Source organism: Nanorana parkeri, unplaced genomic scaffold (genome assembly GCF_000935625.1).
Source record: "Nanorana parkeri isolate BGI_ZX_2015 unplaced genomic scaffold, ASM93562v1 scaffold771, whole genome shotgun sequence".
Lineage (NCBI taxonomy): Eukaryota > Metazoa > Chordata > Amphibia > Anura > Dicroglossidae > Nanorana > Nanorana parkeri.
The window spans coordinates 320398-347962 of NW_017307039.1; the positions used below are offsets into that span (position 1 = coordinate 320398).

The 27565-nt window shown below is 40.9% G+C and overlaps 1 protein-coding gene across 1 annotated transcript in view; it reads left to right on the forward strand.

The window, feature by feature from the left end:
* The window catches only part of LOC108793657, a 45206-nt gene that overhangs the window by 9341 nt on the left and 8300 nt on the right, over positions 1-27565 (forward strand). Inside the window, exons 2-4 of the mRNA XM_018564663.1 lie at positions 8188-8275; positions 11099-11269; positions 12374-12508. Coding sequence (XP_018420165.1) covers positions 8188-8275; positions 11099-11269; positions 12374-12508 — 394 coding nt within the window. The remainder of the gene's footprint in view (positions 1-8187; positions 8276-11098; positions 11270-12373; positions 12509-27565) is intronic.

The following is a 27565-nucleotide window of genomic DNA, read 5'->3' on the forward strand; positions in this document are numbered from 1 at the left end:
CTCTCTCTCTCTCTCTCTCTCTCTCTCTCTCTCTCCTGGCTGTCTCTCCTCTCTTTCTCCTGGCTGTCTCTCCTCGCTCATCCTCCTGGCGGTCTCTCCTCACTCTTTCTCCTCTCTACCTCCTGGCTGTCTCTCCCCTGGCTGTCCCTCCTCACTCATCCTCCTGGCTGTCTCTCCTCGCTCTCCTGGCTTTCTCTCCTCGTTCTCTCTCCTAGCTGTCTCTCCTCTCTCTCTCTCTCTCCTGGCTATATATTTTTCAAAAGAATTTGCCGTGCTGTGCTAGAGTGTTCGGGTTTCGCTTGAAGAAATGGTGGCAACTCTAATGACCACAGCAGAGGCTATATATAACCACCCTGAATACAAACTGGCTGCAAAATCTCAGGAGACCTCTGTGTCCAATCAGACACAAGCTTCTCCAAAATGGCCACTCGAAGCCTCATACAGAGCAAAAGTCAGCCCTCTGGCAGGTTTCTCTAGTTCAGAGGTAAGCGGTGATCAAGTGATCACTGCGTTTTACCTTCTGACAGTTAACCAGGAAATGAGTGGGCAATCTAACGCTAGCCACCTCACTGACTGGGCTGTCACCCACAATATGGTATTGAGTTCCTGTGTCCTGGAAACTTTGTTCTGTACTGGCAACCTTGATGACCTTGGCCACAGTCAATGTAGGTTATGCAGAAATCCAGCCCTAATGCCCACAAAATAAGTATATTTTGAAATGCCGATATAACTTTTATGATCACAGAATGGATTAATCACTAAACTGCAACATAATATATTTTTGGGTTTTCGAAATTATTTTTGTGAACATATCATTTTTTTTGACAAAGAAGTGACTCTTCAGAAGCAAAAAGTCTAATGAAAAACAGCACTCCATGCAAAAATGCCCATGATTAACAGCCAACTTATAACGTGTGACTTATTATTTACCATTCTTTATACAGAACTAGGTTTACAGGCTGCTTTGCCTTCATCTCTAGAGACTTTGCTCATACAACAAACATGTGTGACAGTCAGCTTTATCACTGTTACCATAGAACACAATTAAAACTGCCATAGAATGGCTTTGTGAATTGGCCACAGGTTAATGATCAACATACTGCCCATAGAGCATGCTGAATCTCTATAGTAGTGGAAATCTTTGGATTGAGCTTTTACAAACCCTGTGTAGAATGTATAGAATGCACGGATGAAGATAACTGGATCCAAGACTAGAAGTTAAACTAACTGTTCACTTGAACGTGTTAAATTGAAAGTGTAATGTGTTTCCACCAATTTTAGGTTGTTTTTAATATTACAATCTTTTTTTAAATTCAATGTAATATTATTGTATTACCTTTGTATATATTTATATAATAAACATTTATTAAATGGCATTCTGCTTGCAGACAGCGCTGACGGGCGGAATAGACGGGGAGGGGGCGGGTACAGCTGGCTCTGCCTCTAGATAGGCAGAGCACGCTGTCACTCACGCATCTGGGCGATCCAGACATAATTGTCGGGATCTGTTTCAGCTGCGTCGTCTCAGTATACCGCGAGCTGCAGCTCGCGGTATACTGAGCTTTGGGTAACGGGAGGACGCTAGTTTGTGTCCTCCCGTTACCCTTCGGAGAACTATGTGGAAAAGCCCTAACCCCATAGTTCTCCTTTAACTAATAACAAAAATGTATCTTATCTGTGTATCACTCAGCTGTAGATCCTCAAATCATCTCTGAATTTGTGCTGACACTGTGCTTCCCACTGGAGGGGGGCTACCTTTGTTCTCCATGGTCCCTGTGCGTGTGTGTTGTAAAGTAGCCACCGTTCCCTTGATGGACTACAATCTCAATACCAATTAGTAAACTAAATATGAGATTATAGTCCATTACAGAAGTGAGCTTGGAGTGGTGACTCATTTTTAGTAGGGATGCACCGATACCCATACTAGTATCAGTGCGGATACCGAGAATTTGGGAGAGTATTCATACTTTCCCAAATGCTCTGATACTTACCTCCAATACCAAAACCTCCGCTCAGAGGGTGATCTCCCTCTGACCAGCAGTACAGAAGGAGCATGGAGCTGGCTTCCTTTCCAATCAGGTAGCCGGGCAGTGGGTTATAACTTTTGTAGATAAAATCAGGATCATCCACTTACAGTACATGTACAAGGCCCAAGATTTCTTACTACAGGTGCTTGGGATGTGGAGCAAAATGCAATTAAAGAGAAAAGAATACATCCAGAACATTTTGTGACGTTCTACTGATCACCATTGCCTTAGAGGCAAGTCTGCTCGGCCTATATAGTACATTCCTTCCAGGCCTTAGGGTATACATATGGAAAGTATCAGCTCAGCAATGTCATTTTCTCAAAGAACAAAGCAAAAACAGCACAGAGTGACCTAAAAATATGCAACACTTATAGCTTTCAGGAGTTTATTAACTATACAGATTAAACTTGTTTCAAGGGAGGGATAGACAACAATGCAAGGTTTGTCTTTCAAATCTGTTGTCAGTTTAAAACATGTGACATGTCTGGCATCAATAACATCCCCTCAGGGATCCACTATTTTTGGACTTGCCTGCAGAACCATAACTATGTTTGGAGCCCCATAGAAAAATCATTAAGGGGTTCCACTGCCTCTCTAATCTCCATCGTACTCCATAACTCTAGTTATACTACTGAATACCAATTGCTTTTTATAGCATTTCTATGTATCTGTTCATGTTGTCAGATGCTATTGCTTCCTGCTTAAATCATTTTGTAACAATGCTGGACCACCTATATTTCCAGGCCCCGTGGCAGTTGTATGGTCTGCTATGGCTATAGTTACACCCTTGTGTGCCTGTTTTTTTCTGCTTCATTTACCAAAATACTTGTAACAACCACTAACAATCTAAAACCATATCATGATTTACCAAAGTCCTATATTTAATATATTTACTCTCTTCTGTAGCAGCAAGTGATATACAATAAAAAATGGTTTATCTTTTTTCAACCCTTTGCACTGCATTGCTGCACACTGCATCCAGGAGTTGCATTGGGGTGATTTTTAAATAAATGGCAACAAAACATACCTCCTGCACTATAATGCACAGTAGGTGCATTATTGTGCGATACCAAATGATTACCATGATGCAAAGGTATGAACGAGACCTTAGTCTTCATGTGGCAGGATTTAGCAACTCGCCTATTTTAGATGATAGAATTTTTGCAGATTTTACTGTGCACACATTAAGAATGTCTACCTGCTTTACCTGCCAGAGGAATAAAAAACTTAGAGCGATGTATAAAAGGTGGCCATGTCACTTACTGGCAGAAAAAAACTCACAGCAATGCAACGTTATTGCGGTACTTCATTGCACTGCAGCACACTGCAATTGGGAGGTACGTTGGGGTGCCATTCAAATGAATGACAACACAACGTACCTGCTGTACTGTGTGATTAACCGCGAAATGGTGCACTGTGATTGTGATTTCTTGAGTAAAACCTGTCTGACCTCTCCCTGTTGAACTGTGTATCGAGTCAGAACAATATTTTGCTTGCTTTTTTAATTAAATAATATATTCTAATGTTGATTTTGTTTAGTATTAATAGCTGCCTGTTGTATCTCCTGTTCAAAATGCAGGCTACTAAAAGTGCTTAAATACTGTGTATGGAATCAGTACAATAGTTTGCTGGCTTTTTTGTGTGAAATGATTGCACTCTAATACTAATGCTTTATTAAAAGCTGCCAGGTTTCTCACTATGAAAAAAGTGTCTAGTAAACGTAAAAAGCATTAAACTGCTTAAATACTGTTCATGGACTCCTTGCAATATTTTGTTGTTCCTTTTCTATTAAATAAATACACTCTAATGTTGATTTTTTTTATTTTTTATTAAAATCTGGCTGTTGTCTCCCTGGTTTATAATGGGGACTACAAAAAGTCTATGCAATAATTATCTGTCTTTTTATGTAAAATAAATCCATCTAATGTTGTTTTTTTTGTTAAAAGCTGACTGCTGAATGCAGCCTACCAGCCTTATATTTTGTCCGGGACCTGCTAGAAGACTCTGGCAGGTGCCGGCCAATAGGAAACAGTTTGGTGGAGCTAGGGCTGATGTCACTGCTAGCTGCACCCAAGTGTTTATATTTTGCCAGCATCTGTCAGATTCAACATTATGTGGCGGGAGTTTGTCGCGTGCGGTTGGGTCAGCATGCATCGTTTTTTTTTCTTTTCTTTAAAATATTTTTATTATTTTCTTAACTTTTTTAATTTTCCTATTTTAAAACATTTTTTAAATACGTTTAAAACTTGTTTTAAAGTTATTTACATTTTTCTATTCTTCTCGGAGGTAGCGAGCAAAATAGCCGAGCTGAATGCCGCTCGGCAGCATCCGCCTATTCGCTCACTGCCGTTCGCCCCTATGAGAATAGGGGCGAACGGCAGCGAGTGAGCTGCTGGAGCTTTGGCTCAGCGATCCAGATGTTGGATCAGCTGGGTCGCACTCCTTCTGCACTTTGGCTCAGCAGAACATGCAGAGCATGTTCGGCTGACCGAAGGCAGCCGATGTACGGCTGATTTTAGCTGATGTACAGCTGAAATCAGCAGTACAAGGCTGAAGTGAATAGCCGAACAGAGTTCGGCTCACTTCACTTCGGCTCGGTTAGTCACTCGGCTGCCTTTGGCAGCTAAGGGAATAACCCCCTTTGTTTTTATTAAGCTTAAAGACAATGCAGTGTGGAACTGCGAAAAGGTTCACAAGCTATATTATAAAGCTGGCCAATTGATGTGAAGTTGAGGGTGTTGGCTTTTTTTTTTTTTTTGGAAGAGTAAACCTTAATATACAGTAGGTTTAAGATCTGTTGTGACTTCTACTACCAGCACTCAGTCTATTACTGCTAAATAAAATATCAGGTGTTGCAGCCAAAACTACATGAAAGACCATTTTGTCAAGTTGAAATAATTCAGATTTGGGTGTTATGCTGTATTAAAGCCAAGGAATAATGTAAATCAATAACATATGCACAATATGTGATGCCAGAATACGGTGTCTCTGACGCTGTCCATAAGTATTGTATTGTTCTGTAACACTGCATACAGCTTAAAGCCCATTTCCACCTTTGTAAGTGCATTGCATTAACTGTGGTAATGAAGAGGTGCAGTGATTATGTATACATGTGCACATTTTCATGGCTCACGTTGCAGGCTTTCTTCATTTTTTAAATGAAAGTTTTATTAGGCCTGAAGCCTAAAAAGACAAAATAATTTTCTCCACAGGAAATTCAGTCAGACATCAGGGTGTCAGACAGTTATCAGCTGCCCCCCTCCCTGTCACCCATTGTAACACGATCAGTAACCACTAGCTCTGCCTTTACACACAATACAATGACCAGGGGGTGGTGGTGGGGGATATTTTCACATTGCTTGCACAGCACAGAGGCAAAAATTTCCAAGCGGAGTTGAAGAGGAAAGCTAACAAAAACATTTATGTTTCTAAGTTCATATACATCAGCTGCAAATGCTTGCTTCATGTACACTTGATTTAGATTGCCGACATATTTAAAAAAAAAAATACCTCTGCAAAGGTGGAAAGGGGCTTTAAAGGCATCTCCTGAACATGCATTAGAAAGGATTGGTGTTTTTCACATGCCACCTTCAAAGTCTCTGCTGAACAGTATTTTTTGAAATTGTCGTTTGAATTGGCACATGTCGGCTATAGCAGTGCCCAGCTCCACATGCAGTGTTTGCGTGTTTTTACAGTTTTGGTGTTTTTTAAATACATATTAATCTTTCTAGGAATGTGAAATAAGTGGTACTAATGTACCCTTGTACTCATTCCCCTTGGAGAAGACAGAGAGGGCTTATTCTAAAGTCCCCACCTACATATCTCCTCTTTTTTTTTTTAGAGGGCCCGGATGTGAGGAAGAGGCCCCTCTCCCTGAATAATGGAACAAGGTCCCTTGCAGGGCACCTTCTACATAAAAGTACAATTAAATCCATTGTCAATCACATTGTCCGGCAATGTAAATCCTCATCAATCACGATCTACTGCAGCCTGACAATGTTTCCCCACCGTGCTCCTTATCCTGTAAATGACAGATCCCCAGCTGACAGAATGCAAACAGAGGGGGGATCCTGGATGACATAATTTACTGTAATGGTCAATTAAATCCCCGGGATCCCCAGCTATTTGCTCACATTCTATGTATATGTCTCTGCTTGGCTGGAGTTAAGTTTTAATTATTAAAACAGTTATGCAATTTTAATTGTAAATTATGCATTTCTGGGGAAAATGTGTAAGCACATTTATGCATTGCATGTGTCTGCTAAAAAACACGGCATGGAAGCCCTCTGAAGCCCTTTACACATCTCCCCCACCATTTGCTGTTCGAAAAATACAGTGTATGTAAAAAAAATCATGATATTTATATGCAATTTAGTAAAAAATACTGTACATGTCAAGTGCTCAATTTATTAACTTGATTTAGATTAATTGTTAGTGGATGCATTGCTTTGTAACCTACAAGCATGGGAACTATAAACTGCCATTTACTCTGTCTTTTGTAATCAGGCCTTAGATATGATATTTCACTACAATATAAGACCTTACTCAATAGGTCAACATGCAATATGCAAGGGACAATAACTGGCAGTAACCATTTACAAATCATCTTTTATACTGAGGAAAGATTAAATCTGATAGGTCCTACAAATCATTACTGCTTGTTCTGAACTTTTACTACCAGTGAACCTATACTCAGATGTTGACATAAAACTATGTTATTGGCATTGCTGGAATGAATAGATAAAGAGTTAGACACGTGGATCACTTTTCAGAGGACGGTAGAGCAGTGGCTGCCTGGTGTTCAGGAAGCGATACTGCCACCTCCTGAATGCATTTTTTTCATTGAAATACAATTTTTTTTCTCTCTATTGAAATACAGTGCCGCAACCACGTACGTGTGTCCCATTAATTTCAATTGTTACGTTTCAGAAGCGGCACCGTTTATCAAACATGGTATGCTGTATATTTTTTGACATGGCGCTACAATGTAATCAGCACTGTGCGGCCGCAGTGCTACCATTGCAGTAGACAGCTTGGGGGCAGTAAAACCACACATCAACCTTGCAGTTTTATGACCCCTCTGTCCGCCCATGTGAACAAGGCCTAATAGAAGAGCTATGCAGTTTTCAGAAGTTAATACTGCTTCTGCTTTATTCCAGTGCTGCTCACATAACCAAAAGCATATACTTTTAGTCATGTGACCTCTGTTGAATGGGACAATCAGCAATCAGATTGGCTAAACCAGTCCTTCAGCAGGGATCATGTAACCAGATGATCATTGTATTTAGGATCATATCCCCGAGCCGCTATCCTCAAAATGCCCCCCTGCCCCAATTTACCTGAATTGCAAGGTGCTTCTCCCCACGAGCTTTCGTTTTGGTCTGAATTTGGTGTGGCTGTTTGGGTTGAGCAATACACAACCCTGCTGAATTCACAGATCTATTTACACAGATCGATCTACCACCACAGCAAAAAAAAATTCATAGATCTCACTGGACCACAAGTGTGGGGACCCCACTGCACACGCAGTTCATTAATGACTTTCTCCAGCCCCATAATGGTAGGTCCATACCTTCATATGGACCTGGGGCTAGGAGAAGATTCTGCAGGAGCCTTTGCATTGCACACACAATGCACTGATCACAGTTGCAATGCTCAGCAGGCTCCAATGCAAAATATTTCTAAATCCACATTTTATTCTTTTATCAATGTGTGTGCATTTATTCTTTTTTTTCACAAAAATATGGACTATGTCTTTCTGCCAAGATAGATAGATAGATTTCTGCCAAGATATTTGTCACATGTCTTGTATTCTACCTACTTGTTGCAGTTGTATTAAATGAGACCTACTACCAAGAAAAGTAGAAGTGGTCTCCAACAAGGTCACATTTGACTTTGCTCTGCAAAACCTCTCGAGGATTACAATAGCTGAACTAGTCACTTGCACTATGATGAGTTTTGCTAAACAACTTTACAAAGCATAAAGCATCAGGAACATGCTAAGGAAAAACCAAACCTATCAGGTTTTAGGTATAGTGTTCTACAGTTTTTGCATCATAAATATAAAGCTTTCACATTTGAGACCAGAATATATTATAACAAAGATATGTTATTTTTAATGAATTAAAAAGCATGTATTATTTGTCTGTTCTTTTTATAGATGTTAGTAAGTGTTGCACGCTCCCTTCGTGGTCCAAGATCCATTCTATGGAGGAGTTTCTCCACCAGTAGTTTCGTGTCTGCACATGGTTAGTAAAGATATAATGTATATATAATGCACAAGTATAGTATGTGCCAATGGACCCATGCTGAAGTTCATGACAACACACATACCAGAGAAATGTGGTGCACTGTTCAAAAAATAAAACTTGTATGTCCATTACCATGTAGTCATTTAGGATGGGCTGGCTTGGCATGTCCTGCATTGTGGTGTGCTGAACTAAAAAAAGTGCAGATTTTTTGTTGGCATGGCATGGCAAGCCTTAGCGCAACAGACATTAACATTCATGTGGTTTTGCAATGCAACCAAATGCAGAGAAGTAATGGGGCCCTTCATTTTCTTATGTTTAAAATAATAAAATGATGGAATGCTAAATTATTTCTGCATGAACTATAAAAAATTGTTTGGGAAAAGATGCATTGGTATAGCAACAAGAGTTAGCAAAACTAACAACCATTACCTCTGTAGAGTCACAACTCCTTTCTTCATTCAGGAAAGCAGAATTATTTTGTCCTGTTGTACTTTCCGGTTCATAGATACCTATGTTAAATGAGGCATTTCTACTGTACATACTCTGAATTTTATTTATATAAGGGAGGTATCATAGTTCCATTATTTACATTTTGCATCAGTGTCCAAAGCAGTTTAGATACACCCCAAAAAGTAATATTGGAGAAAATTCTGAAGCCATTACACCTTTGACCTTGATGACATAATGGGTATAACCTTGATTATTATGTGTTATGGCATTATTTGATTGTTTACAGTTATACAAGGGATATCATATTTAAATATGCATGTTTCTATTTCATAAGGCATTCCCACATTTACAGGGCTATTCACAAAAGGCTAAAGAGTTTGGAGAAGACAGGAGAAGGGAACAATCTAGGACAACATAACTGAACTGGAAAGTGAGCTGAATTGGAGAATTTTTCCAAATGAGATATTTTGCCCTAGATTGTTCACTTCTCCTGTCTTCTCCAAACTCTTCACCCTTTTGTGAATTACCCTGTAAGATTGGCTTGTCAGACTTAGCAAAGTAATTAAGCTGAAATCCTGTGTAAAACTGCTCATGGCCTTTTACAATTGTAATGTTTACTCCCCGTACTAGGTACTATAAAGCCAAGGTTTGCCATAAAACTTATCTTTCTCACTTATAATGATTCAAAGGTCATGCACACAAAAATGTATGTTCAACAATGGATATTGCGTATTTGAACACCAGTCTTCATATACCTTAAATGTTCTATAGGTGTAGACAATTATGGGCAGCAAAGTTGTAAAATTACTGTCAAGGTGGAGAAAAAAATGGTTTTGGTGTGTGTGTCAATAGTATATATTATGAAATGAGGTAAAGGCAAGTAGCTTGAAATATGGGACAACCAAGCATGTCAGATAACATATCCCAGATTAAAAGGAATGTAAGGAAACATGACCATAAAAATGAAATCACATTCATTACTAGGGTAACCTGTGTTATTAAATACAATCATAACATAAAATAACAAAAACTAAAGTAATTGAAAGGTATGTCACTGCATTTAAGAAACCAGAAACATCATTTTGAAAATTCACGAAAAAAAAATATATGCACTTAATATATGACAAAGTGTAAACAATTATGGGGTCAATGGGAAAACAGCACCTGAAAACAAAACAGCAGCAGGTTATTTTATGGTGCCAGTGTTCCTGTAAGTAAAGTCCTTATTGAAGAAGACAAAAATGCAAAAATGGAACATAAGTTTTAAAAATAACTATAAATGAAATCTAGGGTCGCCACCTTTTCTTCCAGCGAAACCCAAACACTCTAGCGATGCACAGAAATTTTTGGGGAGAATGAGTTGCGGCTTATTCATATGTAAATAGCGCCACCCATTCATATGTAAAAATATCACAGTCGAGACAATTTTCAGTGTGGGTCCAACAGCCCCTACCTTATATTTGATTTGATTATTTGATTGTCCCTGCCTGCCTGACATCTTTTGTCCGGGTTTCAGCCGCCGGTGAATCCTGGACAGGTGGCAACCCTAATGAAACCACTGAGAAGCACAGTGCAGCTCTCTTAAATATGGTTATGTTGTGGTTTGATCAGATTTAGTAGATGGCTTTCTTGGTTCCTTTCAAGCGTATGTCCACCCAAAATATTTTCTTTTAGTTTTGGATAGAGCAAGGAGAGATTAGAATACCTGACAAATTTTGGCTGGACATACACTTTAAGTTCACCTCATCATAAACTGTGTATGATTTTGTGTTGCTCCCCAAGCCCTTCTTCATACAAGCCATGGTGAACATACACTGCGTTGATGCTGACCAACAAACCTGAAAGAGTGTTGTGCAGTTTGGAATAAAGAGATCTATATTATTAGTGTATCTATGGTGTAGCACAGCAGTTCAGTTGACCCATAGGCAAAAAGAAGTGATTTGCATAAAATTAGTTTTAAATCCTTTATTTTTGGAGTTGTCCTTTCTGCTTTCAGAAGGCTCTACAGTGCCTTCCTGGGTACAAAAACACTGGCTCGTGTACAGCCTGGCCAGACCCTTCTAGATAGCAACATAGGGCTGGGATTTAACCAACAGGTGTAGGAATTTGTAACACTGTCCTCTAAGTTTCCGTATTTTAATTTCAGTGTCAGACTAGAATGTGATAATCTATGAACTTGCATTTCCTGGATTTTATGTTATATTGACTCCATGGGGGTTGGTTTACTAAAAGCCAACAGGCTGCTTACTTTGCAAGGGAATGTTCCTTTAGATTAGTGAATGAGGTGAAGTTCGTGAATATCGTAGTGAATCTTCACTTGTTCCTTTTTTGTTTATGATTTACATTGATTCCTCTTCATGCTCTGTGCAGATGTTTCAAGTGACCAAGTACCTTACTACTCAAAACCAAGGTACTATGATTCCCGTGCCAAACCACTGCCTGATGCACCCTTTGTATCTGAGCTGACGGCACAGCAGAATGCTCTGAAAGTAAAGGAAGCTGCATCCTGGACTCAGCTGACAAGAGAAGAGAAACTAGCATGTATGTAACTTGCTCTTTCCCAAATGTATTTGTACATTATTATACATAGAATAGATTTTACTATTCAAAGTTTAGCATTGTTTAGCTCATTTGAGTAAAACAATCATCCACCTTAAAGAAGAATTACAATTCTAAAATCACTTTTGGGTCTATTTATAAACAATTCATAGAGCCATTCGCCCTGTGAATCTCTTTGAATGTCTGTTCTGTGCAAATAGAGGTAAAAGCTAATGTTCTTGATACATTTTCTTTTCCGGTCAATGTAATATAATGTCCTGTCATGCTGCATTATGGCCACTAGATGGAGTAGTGGAGATCATAGGAAATAACGATTTATTTCCTATGCTCCTAAGCTCTATCTAGTGGCCACAATGCAGTATTATATTACATAATATCTGACCTAAACAGAAAAAAATACAAAGAACACTCACTTTTTTCTTTATTCACACAGAATAAACATTCATTTGCAGGGCGAATGGCTCTGGGATTTATTTTTTTTTTTAAAAGACTCCATTGTCTAGTATTAGCCAACTAATACTTTTGCTTATTTTTCTGCCAATGGAAGAACAGCAAGTATGCAATCAAGAAGCCAACAAGAAGTCATCAAAATGTCGATAGACACTTTCATTTATCATAGACAGCAATGCTTTATAATCTTTACTTTAGATAGGATCAGTTTATTAAGTGGTAAACCATATGTTATTTGTTTGCCATAATGATCATTATTTACAGCTTTCATTGGCTGTCATTGCTGAAAATAACAGTTATTTTAGCAATTAAAGCTTGATATTGGTTAGTGAATTGTATCTATGACTAGTTGTCTGTTTTTTTATACACAGCTCTAGCTAAACTAATGACAGTAGTTACATTAACTTTTTTTTTATTTTTTTTATTTGAATATTACATTAGGTTAACATTTTATATGTCTCATGTTCACTAAAGAGGCTGTTTACACTGTTGTATATGCTTGTGAAAAAATATCTAACTAGATGATGGCCACTTCATGCAGACGTGTAAAAAGGCCTTGGGTCATATACCTACAATAGCAATAATATTTGGAGAAGTCATACGTGTTGATTGTTATGTATATCCTTTGTCTTTTAGTGTACCGTATCAGCTTTGACCTATCCTATGCAGAGATGAAGAAAGGATCACCAAATGAGTGGAAAACAATAGTGGGAGCAATATTTTACTTCCTGGCCGTTTCCGGATTGTATCTTTGGTGGCAACGTGTATATGGTTAGTTATGCTTTCATTTCTCTTTTATGTGTTCAAATGTGTGTGATTAACCAAACTATGAGAAAGTTTATCATACATGATGCCCATATTTTTATTTAGGTACTTAGGCCCATTTTCAGAGTTTTTTTTTACATTAAGCGCACTTAAAACCCCAAGACATATATTTTGTGAAAGCGTAAACCCTGTGGAATAAAATGGTGGTAGTTGCAATTTTTCTGTCACATGACAATTACGCTACTGTTTATCACATCTATATTTTCAGTATAAGAGCCTTTACAGGTCATCATTTTAGAGATATCGGTGAAAAATGTCCCTTGAATTATTGCCATCACGTTGGTGTTCATGGGGTTACCTAGTACGTATGATGCTTTTGTGTTCATATGTGCATGAACATGGGGCGGGAGGCTTTTAGACATTTTTTTGGAGCATTTTAAAATTTATTTTTAATAAACTTGATATTTTATTTACTTTATTTCTACAAGAAGGGAACTGGTAAGCTCCCTATGTGATAGTATAGTACAGGTGAACAGTTCTCCTTAAGGAGACATTGGGGGTCTGATAGACTCCTAATGTCACCCCTCCACTCTGTTGAAACTGATTGAGCGCAGTATGCTTCTTTTGACGATCTCCTGCTGCTTTTTCCCTCCTGACACCTGCAATGGAGCTCCCAGGCACCTATGCGGGAGGATAAGGGGGTGGCGGGTTGCGGCAACTTACAATAAATGTAGAAGTGATTGGTTATCTTTACAGTTACCCGAATCACTCTTCCAAGAAGTGGAGTAGCTATCTATAGCAGCCTACAGTTTGTTCAAATGCTGGTAACAACAATTATGGCGGTGGCAGCGGAGGGTAAAGGTCACTTCACCTAACACTAATATTTCAGTCACGTGGAAAGGCTAGCATATTAAATCCCCTGTAGAATACTTTTATGTCCTGGCACTCTAGTAATGAGACAATTTGACCTCTGGACTTGAGTTCCTTTAGAACCACCTAATGGTATAATGCAAAAGGAGGTTTGAGATACCATGCAAAAAGCAGGGAAATCTGGGGAGGTCATATTGGGAGAGGCAGATTGGGAGGGGTACAGGCAGCAATGGGAGCCAATAAGGTGTGCTACATGCAAATATGCTGACAGGAGAGGAGTTTGGAGGAATGGCTTCATCAGTCTCCTGCTGCTCTTTCACTCTTCAATCAGTAGGCTGTGGAAGGGCTGTGTAAAACTAAGAAATGAATGTACAGAAATGCAATTCCTTTAGAAGGTAAAACAGCATACTCAGCAAAATTGAAGTCTGATTGTTATATTTATTTAATCTCTGTATTTAGATGTTTGCCTGGTTTGTAGCTTAAAGGAGAACTATGGGGTTAAGGCTTTTCCCCATAGTTCCGCTACAGCTCGCTCGCGGTATACTGAGACGTCGCAGCTGAAGCGGATCCCGACAATGATGTCTGGATCCGCCCAGCTGCGTGAGTGACAGCTGGCTCTGCCTATCTAGAGGCAGAGGCAGCTGTACCCGCCCCCTCCCCGTCCGTTCCGCCAGTCAGCACTGGCAGATCGGAGAAGGGAGGGGGGAATCCAGCCCCTCCCCTGTCACGGCAATTAAGAAATGACAAGGCAGAGTGATTGTGCACTCAGACACAGAAACTAATCAGACTTAAATTTTACTGAGTCTGTTGTAGTCAGACTCAGCAACTGACTGCTGAATTGTTGCCATGGGTTTAACCGCTTTGCCCTTTGGCTCTTAAATAGGCTTTAAAAAGAGAACTATGGGGTAAGTGTTTTTCTCCATAGTCCTCTTTAGGGTCACAGGAGGACATAAACTAACCTCCTCCCGTGACTCAAAGCTCAGTATATCGCGGGCTACTGAGAGCGCCGCAGCCGGGACAGATCCCGACAATACTGTCGAGATCCACCCAGCTGCATGAGTGACAGCTAGCTCTGCCTATCTAGAGGCAGAGCCAGCTGTTCCCACCCCCTCCCCTGTTCGTTCCTCCGGTCATCGCTGAAGGATCGGAAAAGGGAGGAGGGAATCCCTGCAGGTAGCGGTGACTGGCAGTCACCTCTCACTGCAGGGAGATGATCAGTGCATGTTTCTGCTCACTTCCCGATCAATAGAGCTGGTCTGTGACAGCTTCTTTGTCATAGGTCGGCTCTATGAGGATGAGTGGAAATCACTCACCTCATAGTTCTCCTTTAAGTCATTGGCTTCTAGTCTTATGGATCTTCATCTTTACTTGTTACATGAGGCCACAGATCACTAACTTGCCATACTCCTAGACTGTGACCCTCTAGCTGCATAGATTTCTAATGACAGCTCTGGAGTCCTTTGAGTGTTTTATACTTATGCAGGTTATAATACATTATATTTAGAAAGATAAGATTTCTGATCACGTCTTGCCTTGATATCCTACAAAAATAATTCAGTAACGAGAAGAATGAGAGGCACGCTGAATACAAATAAAGTCCATGCCACAAATGGTTTCTGAAAGTTTATTGCAAGTTCACAGACTTTTTTTTTCTTTAACACACTTGGCATTACTTCATAAACACTGTCAATATTAAACAGAGAATAAAAACCCAACCCTGTTCCAAAGTCCAAGTGTTCAGTTTACTGCATTCATGTCTCTTGAAACCAATTTGACTGATGCATCTTATATCACTGGGAGAGGCATAGCACAGAGCTTTAACGGTATAGAACAAAATAAATTAATTTTGTATTAACTTTCATGAAATTATGTATGAAAAAATGTATTTAGCAATTTTGATGGTCAGGCAATTAAAACTGGACTGCATGCAAAATACGTATACTGTATATCTCTAGACTCTACTCCACATAAAATATGTAGCAGGTAAAATAAATTTTGAACCGGCTTAAGGCTCCATTGACACATGGCGTTTTTGTTCTCTGCGCAGCTTTTCTGCGTGGCACGAAAACGCACAAACGGTAACATACACATAACTATAGTAATAGCCGCAAACGCGCAGAATCTGCCTCTAAAATCACAGTTGGACTATTTTGTGGTTTTATATCGCGTGGACACCGCACTAGTCTGAACAATGCAGATTGGAATGCATTGTGTTTTATGTTTAGCGTGTTTCAGCATGTACTGCTCATGTGTGAATGGAGCCTTATGTTTTACCCAAGTCTGTAGATATGCATTGAGTACTATATCATGACATACAATATATACATATAACATACAATATCAAAATCAATCTCGACGCAGGCCCTTAGTTCCAAGGGCCATTATTACAGAAATTAACCCTGGCAGTGGGGCTACCCCAGTAGTACTACCCTCTTGCAGATTTTGAGAGTAATACATCCTGATGAGCAAAATTAAATGTCCCCAATAAATAAGTAGTTTATATTTGTGCCCAGTGACTCAGTTTCTATATAACAAAGGTGCCCCATGACCATGTCCTCCTCCTTTAGTGCTGCCTCCCTGAAATTCCTATCGGGGAGAGAGCAGACTGGCGACGTCACATGGGGCTGGTCCCATAGGATAAGCAAAACGAATGGCAAACGTACTCATCAACTCATAACCAACTTTAAAGTAAGGTGCACATGGAAGGACTTTAAACAGAACAGCAAAAAGTTTCCCATCACACTCACCAGCCAAACCTGTCTAACCGCTAAGGTCCCATAGCTGGTCCCATAGGATGGCAAAGTCATTGCCATCCCTAGGCTTCAGAGCTGTGTTTTTGTGCTGATACACACAGTGCAGGGACTGTAAGCTGGGAACGCACACACAAGGGTGGCTCCATATAACCCAGAAAGGCAATGGAGCAACCTTAAAACAGGAAGCCCGGCAGCAAGCTTTTAAATGCTCAATTAGGAATTTGTGGAGGAAGTCACCAGCATACCATAGTAAAGTGAAGACAACATCTACAATCCATCTACAAATTAATTGGATGGATTAGGTAGGTCCTCATATTACATATTACATATATTTGGTAAATCTAAAATCGATTGTACAAAGATTGTATGGTCAGATTGTAAGGTGTATGGTGACCCTTAGTCTGAATTTTCATAAATTTTTATTGTTGCTTTGACTAACCTTTCATGTGTCTTGCAATGCATATTAAAATTAGCATCAATTGCAAAACACAAATTTTCCACTAGGTGGCAGCAGCTTCCTGTTTCTTGCTTTAACCTTTGTCACAAACTCTAACTTTCCTGCCATTTTAATTGTAGAGCATATCTACAAATTCATGACACTAAAGATAATACAGCATGGTGTCGGCATATTTACTTTGTGTCCAAACTGTAAGGTGGAAATGGTTAAAAAAGCATACACTGATTTTACCTGTTTGCAGTTAAATCTGCAAGGAAGTGTACAAAAGAACCAACATATTTCCAATTGATCTGGCTGTAGTAGACTGAAATCTGATTGATGGCTATGGCACTCCACCCACTGCTATTTGTACGGCGTTACTGCTTATGCTTGATTACAGAATATCAAATTAACTCCTTCATGAACAAGGTTATTGCATACCTTTGTGACCAGTGCAAAATTTTGCAGTGTGCAGACTGAAATTTTTTTGCATTACACACTTTTACTGAAACAGATGTGGTTTTCTTTAAGCCAATGACAGCTCATTCCTGGCATAGGAGAACATTTGGGACCCTGCAGGTAAAGCAGGCAGCAGTTCTATGACCTTTTATAGAAATACTCCACGAATCTACTGCCCCTGGTCAATTAAGAGTTCAAAATATAAGGTGTCATCAATTGTAAATACTTTAAGAGCTTAATAAATCTTTAGGTGCCATTTTACACGTGTTAAGAGTAAACAAGTTTGTGCAATGCTTTGTGTTAAGTATTGCACTCCTAAAAAAATCATTGATCGTTCTCTAGTGCTATAGCAAGTGTACATTATCTGCTCTATGATTTACTGCTAGGCTGTGGATATGATTGACTGATGTTTTAGGTCTATTTACAATGCACACCTAAATGAATCAGAAAAGAGACATAGGTAGCCCTCATGCTGTCTGTTAGCTCATATAGCCGTATATGGGTTTTAGTGAGACAGAGGCAGTCAACATGTGAAAAGGTAGTACTAGGCTTTCTTATTAGAAAGCCAGCATGCTCTGCAACCTAAATGTCATGAAAGCATACAGTAGTAAATGTTAATTTGTAAAATAAACTTTTTAATTAATGTTGATTTATTTAAACCCGGAGTGGAAGATCACTTTATAAATGTCTATAAAAATTGAAATAAAACTGACCAAAAAGCAATAGTTTCACTTTAAAAGAAAACGCCACTTGCACTAAAATTGAGATTTAGATCAATAGTAAATTACATTTTTAAAAGAGAACTATAGCCAAACTTTTTTTTTTCCTCGCTTTAGATCTCTTTTGGGTCCTCTTTTGTACTCCTGTGACCCAAACGCCGCATATAGCAGGCTACTGCTCGCCAGGAAACATCCCAACAATATTGTTGGGATCCTGCCTGATTGACAGATGGCTCTGCCTCTCTGGAGCCACAACCAGCTGTGTCCATTCCCTCCCCTGTTCCTCCAAGGAGTGCTGGAGGAACAGAGAAAGGGGAGGGGGAAATTCCTGTGGGGAGCAGTGACTACCAGTCACTACTCTCTGCAGGGAGAAGACTGTGTGCTGAGTGATCAGCAGTTTGTGATTGCTAAGCTCTTGAGCTATAGAGCTGACATGTGACAGTGGCAGTGTCACAGGCCAACTCAAACTATTGGGAAAAGTATATTTTACTCTCCCAATACTTCTCCTTTAAATTTAAGATATACAGTGAAATTGCTATAGAAGCAATTTTTGTATTGCATTTATTGTAAAAATGCTACAATGTTCCAAGATTCTAAAAAAATATAAAGAATATGGCATTTTGTTTAACACCGTTTTTTTGGGTGAAATTTATTTTAAAAGTTAATTTACCTCTAATATCTAATCTAATTCTGATTACAACATCAAAAATGCCCAGGAGATAATAATGACTAGACTTCTTATACAGATCTTTCTTTAAAACAGAGAAAGTTATGAATCTGCAAAAACATTTGCTGAAATCCTTGTAGTGCATATAGTCTTGCATGCTCCGAGCAGATTTTTCTGATTGTTGAGTTGGTGACTTTCCACTTATAAAATCCACTTATAAAATATTAGTGCTTTCCCAGCACTCAGGCTTGCAAACACTTAATCATCTACAAGTGTTACAGACCAACTGTTTCACAGCTTCCTCCTGTCACGTGTCACCATCAGCTAAGAATGACATCACCATACGACTTGTTTCTCCATTTTTAATCCCACCATATACAGTAAAATGTCTGTGAAGGTTCTCATTCATCCAGTTCATGGTATCTGTAAAAAATACGTCAAGGCAGCTGGACTTGCTGTATTTTCCTTGAAGACGTTTCACTGGTCATCCAACCAGCTTTCTCAATTCAGAATGAACTCTGAATTGAGAATTGAGAAAGCTGGTTGGAAAGATGGGAGGGAAATCAACATCTTCCTCCTTGCTGAACTCCCTCCGACGTCTGAATGCAGAAGTGATGTCTATTACATCACTTCCGCATTCAGCTGTCATTCCTCTGGCTGCTATAGCTAGAGAAGAAGCTGATGAAGCAGATCTCTGCTTCATCAGCTTCTTTGGGGGGTCCCCAGGTGACATTAGGCGTCTTAGAGGACCTGTCAGCGTGCCTCTGCTATCACATAGCACACTGAAAAATGGCCTGGACAGGAAGGGGGTTTAACACCCCGGACTTCAAGTGGTTAACGTTTTGTTCAGCAATTTGACCTACAGTAGCTCTTCTATTGCTTCAGACTACATGGGCCAGCCATTGCTCCCCACATGCATCAATGAGCCTTGGCAACCCATGGCCGTGTCACTAGTTCACTGTTTTTCCTTGCTTGGACCACTTTTGGTAGGGCCCGACTATTGAAGTTCGGGAACATTTCACAAGAGCTGCAGTTTTTGAGTTGCTCTGACCCAGTCGACCAGCCATCACAATTTGGTTCTTGTCAAAGTCTTTCAAATCCTTACGCTTGCCCAACTATATATATATACTGCACTTTATGATTGCAAAGATACTTGTATGTTTTAATCTTTTGTGATTTTACAAATTTGTGTTGATTTTCAAAGATATAAATTTATACAGTATTTCTATTTCAGTATAACTATTTCACAACTATATTGATTTACTATTTATAATTGTTTTTTTACAGAAAGCACTGTTTTTTTCTGAAGTTTCTATTATTTATATCACTTGAATGATGGTTACACAGCTGCTAGTGGTATAAGTATTATGTCATCTTAGCACATTAAACTAATGTAGCCAATCAAATCTCTTTATTAAATAAGTGGAGAAATATGATTAGTTGCATTGGGCTGCATCTCCTAAACCACACTAAACATTATTTTTTTTTTCATACTGCCAGCCATTTGCTAAAGCTAATATTTATCAGCCTGTTCTGGATTTATAAGTGATGATGCCAGCGCAGCTGGGAAAATAATAAACATAATAGTGATATAATTGTTTTAAAGTAGGTAATTCAAGGAAGAATTCCAGCATTGGAAACAAATCATTATTTGGAGCGTACCAGGGCTTAAGCCACTAACAATGCCATCTGCTTTGCAAGTAACCTAAAATGTGGATCCTGTACAGCTATGTTGTGTTTCTGTGACAGATTCTTGTTTTCTCCTGCGTATGCCAAATAAAGCAGTTCGGTTGGTTTTCCCATGAAGTCTCAGCGGAGTGCTGACATAAGTGTTGGCACCGTGGGAATACCTACAGACTATTGGCAAAAGCTTGAATTTCAATTACTGCACAAGAAAATAAAGCCAAGTTTACAAAACAGCTTGCTCTGATGTAAGTGTGATGGAGATTGTATAAAGACGAGGGCAGGATAGACATGAAAAAGGAGTAGCATTGTTCAACAAAGAAAATACCTAGGCACAAACAGCCTTCAAGTGTCGCCTTGTTTTTGTTATGTAAAATGGCAGGGTGCCCTCTCATTTAAGTTTATATTATGCCTGAACATAAATCAGAGCAAAAGAACCTTTTCTGAGCCACACAGCCTTTAAATGTCCACCATCATATTATAAAGCCTATCTCTAGGGGGAAAAAACTCCCCACTGCAGATGTGCTGCCCCCATGCTGCAAGGGTTAACTGCTCATTAAGTCTAGGGAAGCTTTGTTAAGGACATCTGCTTACCTGATCACCACTCTCCCAGCAGTCGGCGCTTACCTCGCTCTGGCTTGTTGGCTGTCCTTTGGTGCATAATGAAGGGCTATGGACCCGCATTAGTGATGATATCAGAGGACCTCCTACTGCCAGAGCGTAAGGGGAGACAGACTGCAGGAGCCGATCTTGGAGCGTGTGGGAGCGTGGATCAGGTAATTAAAAGTCATTTACACAATACCCCTAGGCAACAACAAACAGTCAACCCTTGCAGCGCTTTTTTCCTCTGGTTTTTAAAGCATCAACTGTGGACAATTTTGGATATTTTTGCCATTTCATGGGTGCAGGCAATTTTAAAGTCTTAACATGTTTGGTGTCAATTTAATCACAGTTTATTTACAATACCTACCCTTTGTACCCCCAAAAATAGGTGTTTATGTGCACTAAAATTAATTTAATAATTAAGGAATACTTTACAAAAAATTTGAGTTTGATAAAAAATTTTGCTAATATTGTGCGGGGAAAAAAATTGCAATTGCCAACATTTATTCTCCAGCGTCTCTGCTTTCAGAAAATATGGACTTCTGGGGGTTTGAAGTAATTTTAATGTGAGCATTTTACCATGTGAGCAAAAAAATATGCAAAAATGACTCAGGGAAACCCTTTGCTTTAGAAAGAGAACCCAGAACAGCTTTAAACCCTCGGATTTAGACATTTAAAAAACATATGTATTATTCATTCATGATTTCTTTTGCTGTGACTCTGTATACTGATTGATTTTAAATCTGCCTCAGTTTTTTATTTATTTATTCTTAAATAATTGGATTAATCATAATAAAAGATACACTAATGTCATATATACAAGGTACCTTAAAAGTCCTATATAGGATAATTTTCTATGTGTTGTAATTTACAAGGGATGATGGAACCCCCTCCTTCCCTTTTCATTGGGATAAATAACCTTCCCCAGACATTAAACTTTTGGAATGACTCTTCATACATAGCTCTGGAATATTTCCTCTAATTTTTGATCTGCTTTTTAGACGTTGAACACGGTTGCTTTCTCAGATGAATCATTCCAATGGTTATCATTATTGTCAGGTGTATAAATCATTCTTAATTTGGTGTCTTTGTAATCTATGGCCTTGTTTAGGAAGATGAAGAGCAATGTACAAAGTGCAGCACTGCAGCACTGCACTGCAATTGATCAGCGAGGAAAGGTTAAATCTTGTTGTGGGTTACTGGCTGTAAAAAGTTGAAGTATAACTGAAGCCAAAACCCTTTTTTTCTAAGTCACAGTAAGGGAGGGTTATAACTAGGGATGCACTAATACTGTTTTTTTGGTATCGAGTACGAGTACCGATATTTTTTTTTATTGGTACTCGCTGATGCTGAGTACCGATACTGGCATCCCGAGGTAGAATGGGCCTGTCAGTTCCTGATTGCCTGGGATGCCGGTGTTCTATCGAAAGCACACTGGCTTCAGGCTCCCTCACGACACTGCGAGGCAGCCTGGCTTCCTGACCAATCAGGAATACGAGCTGCAGGTCAGTTCCTGATGCCTGGGAAGCTAGTGTTCTATCGAAAGCACACCGGCTGACTTGCAGGGAAAGGAACCCTGCAAGTCAGCCTGGCTTCCTGAACAATCAGGAACCCAGGCGGTGGGTCACGGCCTGCCTCCCAGCTACCTTATTGGTCAGGAAGCTAAGCTGCCTCACAGTGTCCCTAGGCAACGTGAAGCTGGATTTCTAGCCAATCAGAAAGTCATGACCAGCCACCCGGATTCCTGATTGGCCAGAAGTGGGCTCCATGCTCCATTGCGGCACTGATGGTCAGAGGTAATCTTTAGCAGATCGGTATCGGGATAAGTATTGGAGCAGTATCAGTGCATTCCTAGTTAAAACCCCTGTCAGCATTTTCTTTCTTGTCCTATTGCGGAAATATCCCTTTACTTCCTATTCGATAGCCACAACAGGAAGTGAGAGGAAGTCCCTCCAAATTAAAGAAAATCCCTAGTGGTCAGCAGGGTCACCAGAACTAGTCACCCCATTTCAAAACTTCTGTTCCTGTTCTGGAGACAACCCACAATTTGACATTTTCTTTCACTTTACTAAAAAAGGCTTTGGCTCCAGTTATATGTTAAAGAAAAACTCCAGTTAAAAAAATGTATTAACCCTTGCAGTAGGGGCTTCCCCAGCACTGCAAGGGTTAAGTGCTTGTTTGTGTCTAGGTGCTAAAAGAAAAAAAAAGTTATACTCACCTGACCATCCAAGCGGACTCCCTGCTTCTGTGATCACTGGAGCGTGTCTCCTCCTCTGCTGCACAAATCGAATGCTCCTTGGAAAGACAGTAAGGACGTGGGGACAGTAAGGGTTTAAGGACAGTAAGGAGGGCAGTAAGGACATGCAGTGCGTCCTTACAACTCTTTACTTTTTTCTTATAACTTTATTGAAGTGCGGTAAGCTGTGCGGCATTGTTATGTAGTGCAGCACAACGTACATAGGGCACATAGGAAACAATTGCTGGAGTGGTACCATGCCTTTGTGAAGGAAAGTCTATTCAATTTATAAAATCCAATTTCAGCTATTGAGTTCAGTATCGAGTTATGGGGACATACAGTATTTGTTAATAGTCGCAGGTAGCTATATTCACAGCTCATGTACTGGCACAGAGGATGCTTCTGAAAATGTTTACAGCAGTTGAAAAGAATCCCATTATGCACCACAGACACCGTATTAGCGATGGATGACTACATGCATCTTAGGGTAGTAGATCATTCCATTAAACCTCACGGGCAGGGCCCTCCTAACCGTCTTGAATTGTATTGGGATTGTCATTTGGTCATTTTCAGTTTTCTAATCCATTGTTGCAGATAATAAAAGACACGTGTTTGGACAGTGTTCCAGTGCTGCAAGAATTCTAGGAATGTACCCAAATACTGTTACATTAACAATAACTATTATGAGGTTTAACTACTTGCTGTCACATGAAATGTATGAATGTTTTCTATGTCTGAGAACAGTGCGTACATTCTAAAATATGTTCAGCGGTGGTCCTAAGGCAAAATATTATTTTTGCAGATGGACTAATTATCTAAAAAGTAACCCTTGGTGCAGTTTCTTCTCCCTGCATTCCCTGCCAGGTTTATACTAACCTGCCCTGATCCAGCAATATATGACCCATGAAGCTGCAAAGCTGCTTGTCAAACTCTTGTGAGCTGATACTATGGCAAAGGACTAAATTGTCATTCAAATGCATGATTAGTAGCCAGACAGAGATTACGGTAGTTGGCATTCATGCAAGGGTTTATTACAGGCAGACAGTCAGGGCAGGCAGCTGATAGATGAACTCAGGAATCAGGCTAGAGTCATTACCAAGGTAACTGACAAAAGGAAACTTTTCCTAAGGCACTGGGTCAATCCAGGGGCGTATTTACCGCAAGGCAAACAAGGCGTTTGCCTGGAGCGGCACTTTGCAAGGGTGCAGCATTTTTCGCCCCCCTGCAAAGAGGAAAGCCGGCGACGGGTGGACAAAATTAAGCAGCCTAGGCTGCCTACTCAGGTGGCTTCTAGTAGGGCCTGGCAGCGAGCTGCCGGGTGACAGAGGAAACGTGGCCCGGCCGCCGGAGTCTGCAGGCAGGTCCAGGAAGAAGTTTTGCGGCTGTATGTGCCGCTGGGTCTAGGCACAGAGCATGGAAGACACAGGGCTGATGGGACAGAGAGAGAGGCAGCCTGGCCGGTGGAGGCTGCGGGTGGCTGGAGGAAGAAGCTTCGGCGGCCGGACGAAGATACCGGAAGAAGTGGCATATCCTGGAAGCAGGCTGGGGAGCTGCAGGTAAGAGGAGCAGCATGTGTGCAGGGAAAGGGACCTTGTACAGCCCATAATAGATCCTGCACAGCCCACTTGAGAGTCTCTGTGCAGGGTCTATGGTGGGCAATGCAAGGTCTATGGTGGGCAATGCAAGGTCTATGGTGGGCTCTGGAGTGGTCTGTGGTGGGGTTTTCAGGGACTCAGAAGTTCTGTGCAAGGTCTATGGTGGGATGTGCAGGGTCTTTGGCAATCTCTGCCTGAGAATCTGCAGAGCCAACCAGAGATCCTTTACAGCCCACCTCAGATCCTTGCTTCCCTGCAACGCTAAGGCCTCATTCACACAACTTAGAGTCGGCCCGTACATATCCATGCGGTATGCACGGTCGTAACGGGCCGTTCCCAGGAAGGACAGGTGTTGCGTGTGATTGTACGCAGCAGCCTGTTCTTCTCTATGGGAGGATGAGGCCGTACGCACACCCGAACTGCACATCCGTGCGGGTGTCCGTACTGTCTGTGTACGAGTACGGACACCCGCACTGACGTGCAGGGTGGGTGAGCGTAGGGCGGAGTACGGCCACGTCCTCCCATAGAGAAGAACAGGCTGTTGTGTACAATCACACGCAGCACCTGTCCTTCCCTGGAACAGCCCGTTACGACCATGCACGGCGCATGGATCTGTGCGGGGCGGCTCTAAGCTGTGTGAATGAGACCTAATAGCGCAACCTGTCAGAAGCTGCATCCAGCGACTTGACAGGTTATGCAAAATGACTTGCAGGGATGGGACAAATTTAGATGGGGGGAGGGGGGTGTTGAGTTTCATCTTGTCCTAGGGCAGCCCGTAACCTAAATACACCGCTGGCCCAATCCCTTGAGCAGATTTTATTGGCAGGCTGACACACTGACGTTTGTCCACAGTTACAGTACTCACTGTAGACCAGACGGGGGTGCTGGCACACACCTATAGCGTATGTTCCTTGTCTGAGGAGATTAAAGGGGATAAGGCGTAGAAGCAAGTTGCTGGCAGTGGGTGCAAGCTAAACAACCATAGAGGGGTAATACCAAAAATCATAATTCTATAACTAGCATTGTTCAAAAATAGCAATGAAGCAAGCTTATTAAAGAGGAATTATAGTTTTTGAATGCATTTTATGTATTTGAAAGAGTTCATCTTAATGTAAATAATCCTACCAATGTGTTAAAGTTTAAAAAACATGTTTGTACTTGGGGCAACGTAATTTGTGCCATATCTCAGTGCAAGTTTTTCAGACAAGATAATAGATGACACGCTGTAGTGTCTAATGATGTGAAACCACCACAATGCTCCTGATAACCGTAAGCCAGGTTTAATCTAGGTCAGAGTTTCACAACCTTTTTTCAGTCACAACACCCTCAAAATTTTGAGGCACCCCAGTCTAAAATGCAAAACCATCAATGTAAAAAAAATCCATACCAGACGCTTATCCAAGAAGCCCCTTTCAGTCCACATTCTTCCCCTTCACATTAGAGTGCTATCATCACATCAGGAGCTGCGCTGCTGCAGCATGGCAGAGAGAGGGAGGTGGAGCAGGCTTGCACGGAGATTTTCTGGATAAGTCCCACCCTCCCTCGACATGGTCCTGGCGACTGGCCTGTCTGCACCATATAAAGGCATGACACTGTGTAAAAATTTTGAGGCACTCCTGAGGAAGCCAAAAGGCACTTCAGGATGGCACAGCAACCTGATTAAGAAAGGCTGGTCTAGGCTTTAGGAGTTCAGAACATTGGTTATTTATGGAAGGATAGGCGCACTTTAAAACAAAGTGCATTTATCCTTTTGGCCCCTTTATGATGAGCTCACCAATCCCTACCCGGTGCAAATGGATACCTACTAAAGGTGCCCATACACCTTACGACCATCGCAATACTTTTGTATTGCGATGGTCGTATGCTTATTGAAAGCTCGTACGATCTGCCCACCTTGGACGGGCAGATCGTACTTGCGATCATCGAAAGCCCGCCCCGCTGAGGGGCGGGCTTCGATCACCGCAATGCAGAACGGGCAGTGTGCGCGTGCGCACAGCGGCCCGTTCCGAAGCTATCGGGTGAGCAGGCTAGAAACCCGCCGACAATCGTACGATTCTCGGCGGGTTTTCGAGCATGTTGGTTCGACAAAAGACGTGCGACCGTACAGTAGAAACGGTCGCACGTCTTCGTTCACACTGCTCGATTCTCGTACGATCGCGGGATTTCGCACGATTCTCGTACGAGAATCGAGCAGTGTATGGGCACCTTAAGTGTTGACGGGCTTGGACTCTGTTGCGTATTTACATCCTGTGGAGGACTGTTCCCTCTCCCGGTTGCTTCTGCACAGTACATCCTCATTAGCTTCTATGGGGCTTGTCTCCTGCCCAGGAGAAGGAGCTAAACGAGCCCCACAAAAGTCAAAGAGGATGTACTGTACAGGCATAGCCAGGAGAAGGAGATGCCCACTGCAGAATGTAAACAAGCAATGGAGGCTGAGCCAGTCAGAACTCGGTAAGTATGCATTTCTACAGGGGGAGGGAGGAACCAGTGGCATCCTCTTAAAGGGCCAAAAATATAAGTGCACTTAATTTCAAAGTACACTTATCTATTAATTCCACTAAAAGTTTTTTTTTTGATTTTTTGTAATTAAAAAAAATACATGTGATTTGGTAATGCTTACAGGTGCCCTATTCATTTAGGTTTAATGTGAAATTCAACATCAAGTCCACTTTAATTGCATTATCAAGCTTATAAGGAAATATTTGTCTAAAATGTTGAACGGGCATGTGATGGTGGAGGTCACAGCAACTAGTTTAGTTTAGATGCGTGCATTTCGTTTCAAGCTGAATGCACATTTGCAGGAATTTTCGTGAATTCGGACATTCAGATGCATCCTAATTTCCGAATGAAACAAATACTGAATGCAAACGAATCTGAATGTTGCGGTAACGAAGATTCAGATGCATCCAAATGTCCGAATGCCATTCACATTATTGTTCATGTTTAAAGTTGAAAAAAAAACAGCGTGCGGCCCCCCTCCTAATCCATACCGAGCCCTTTAGGTCTGGCAGGAATTTTAAGGGGGGGGGGGGGAACCCCGGC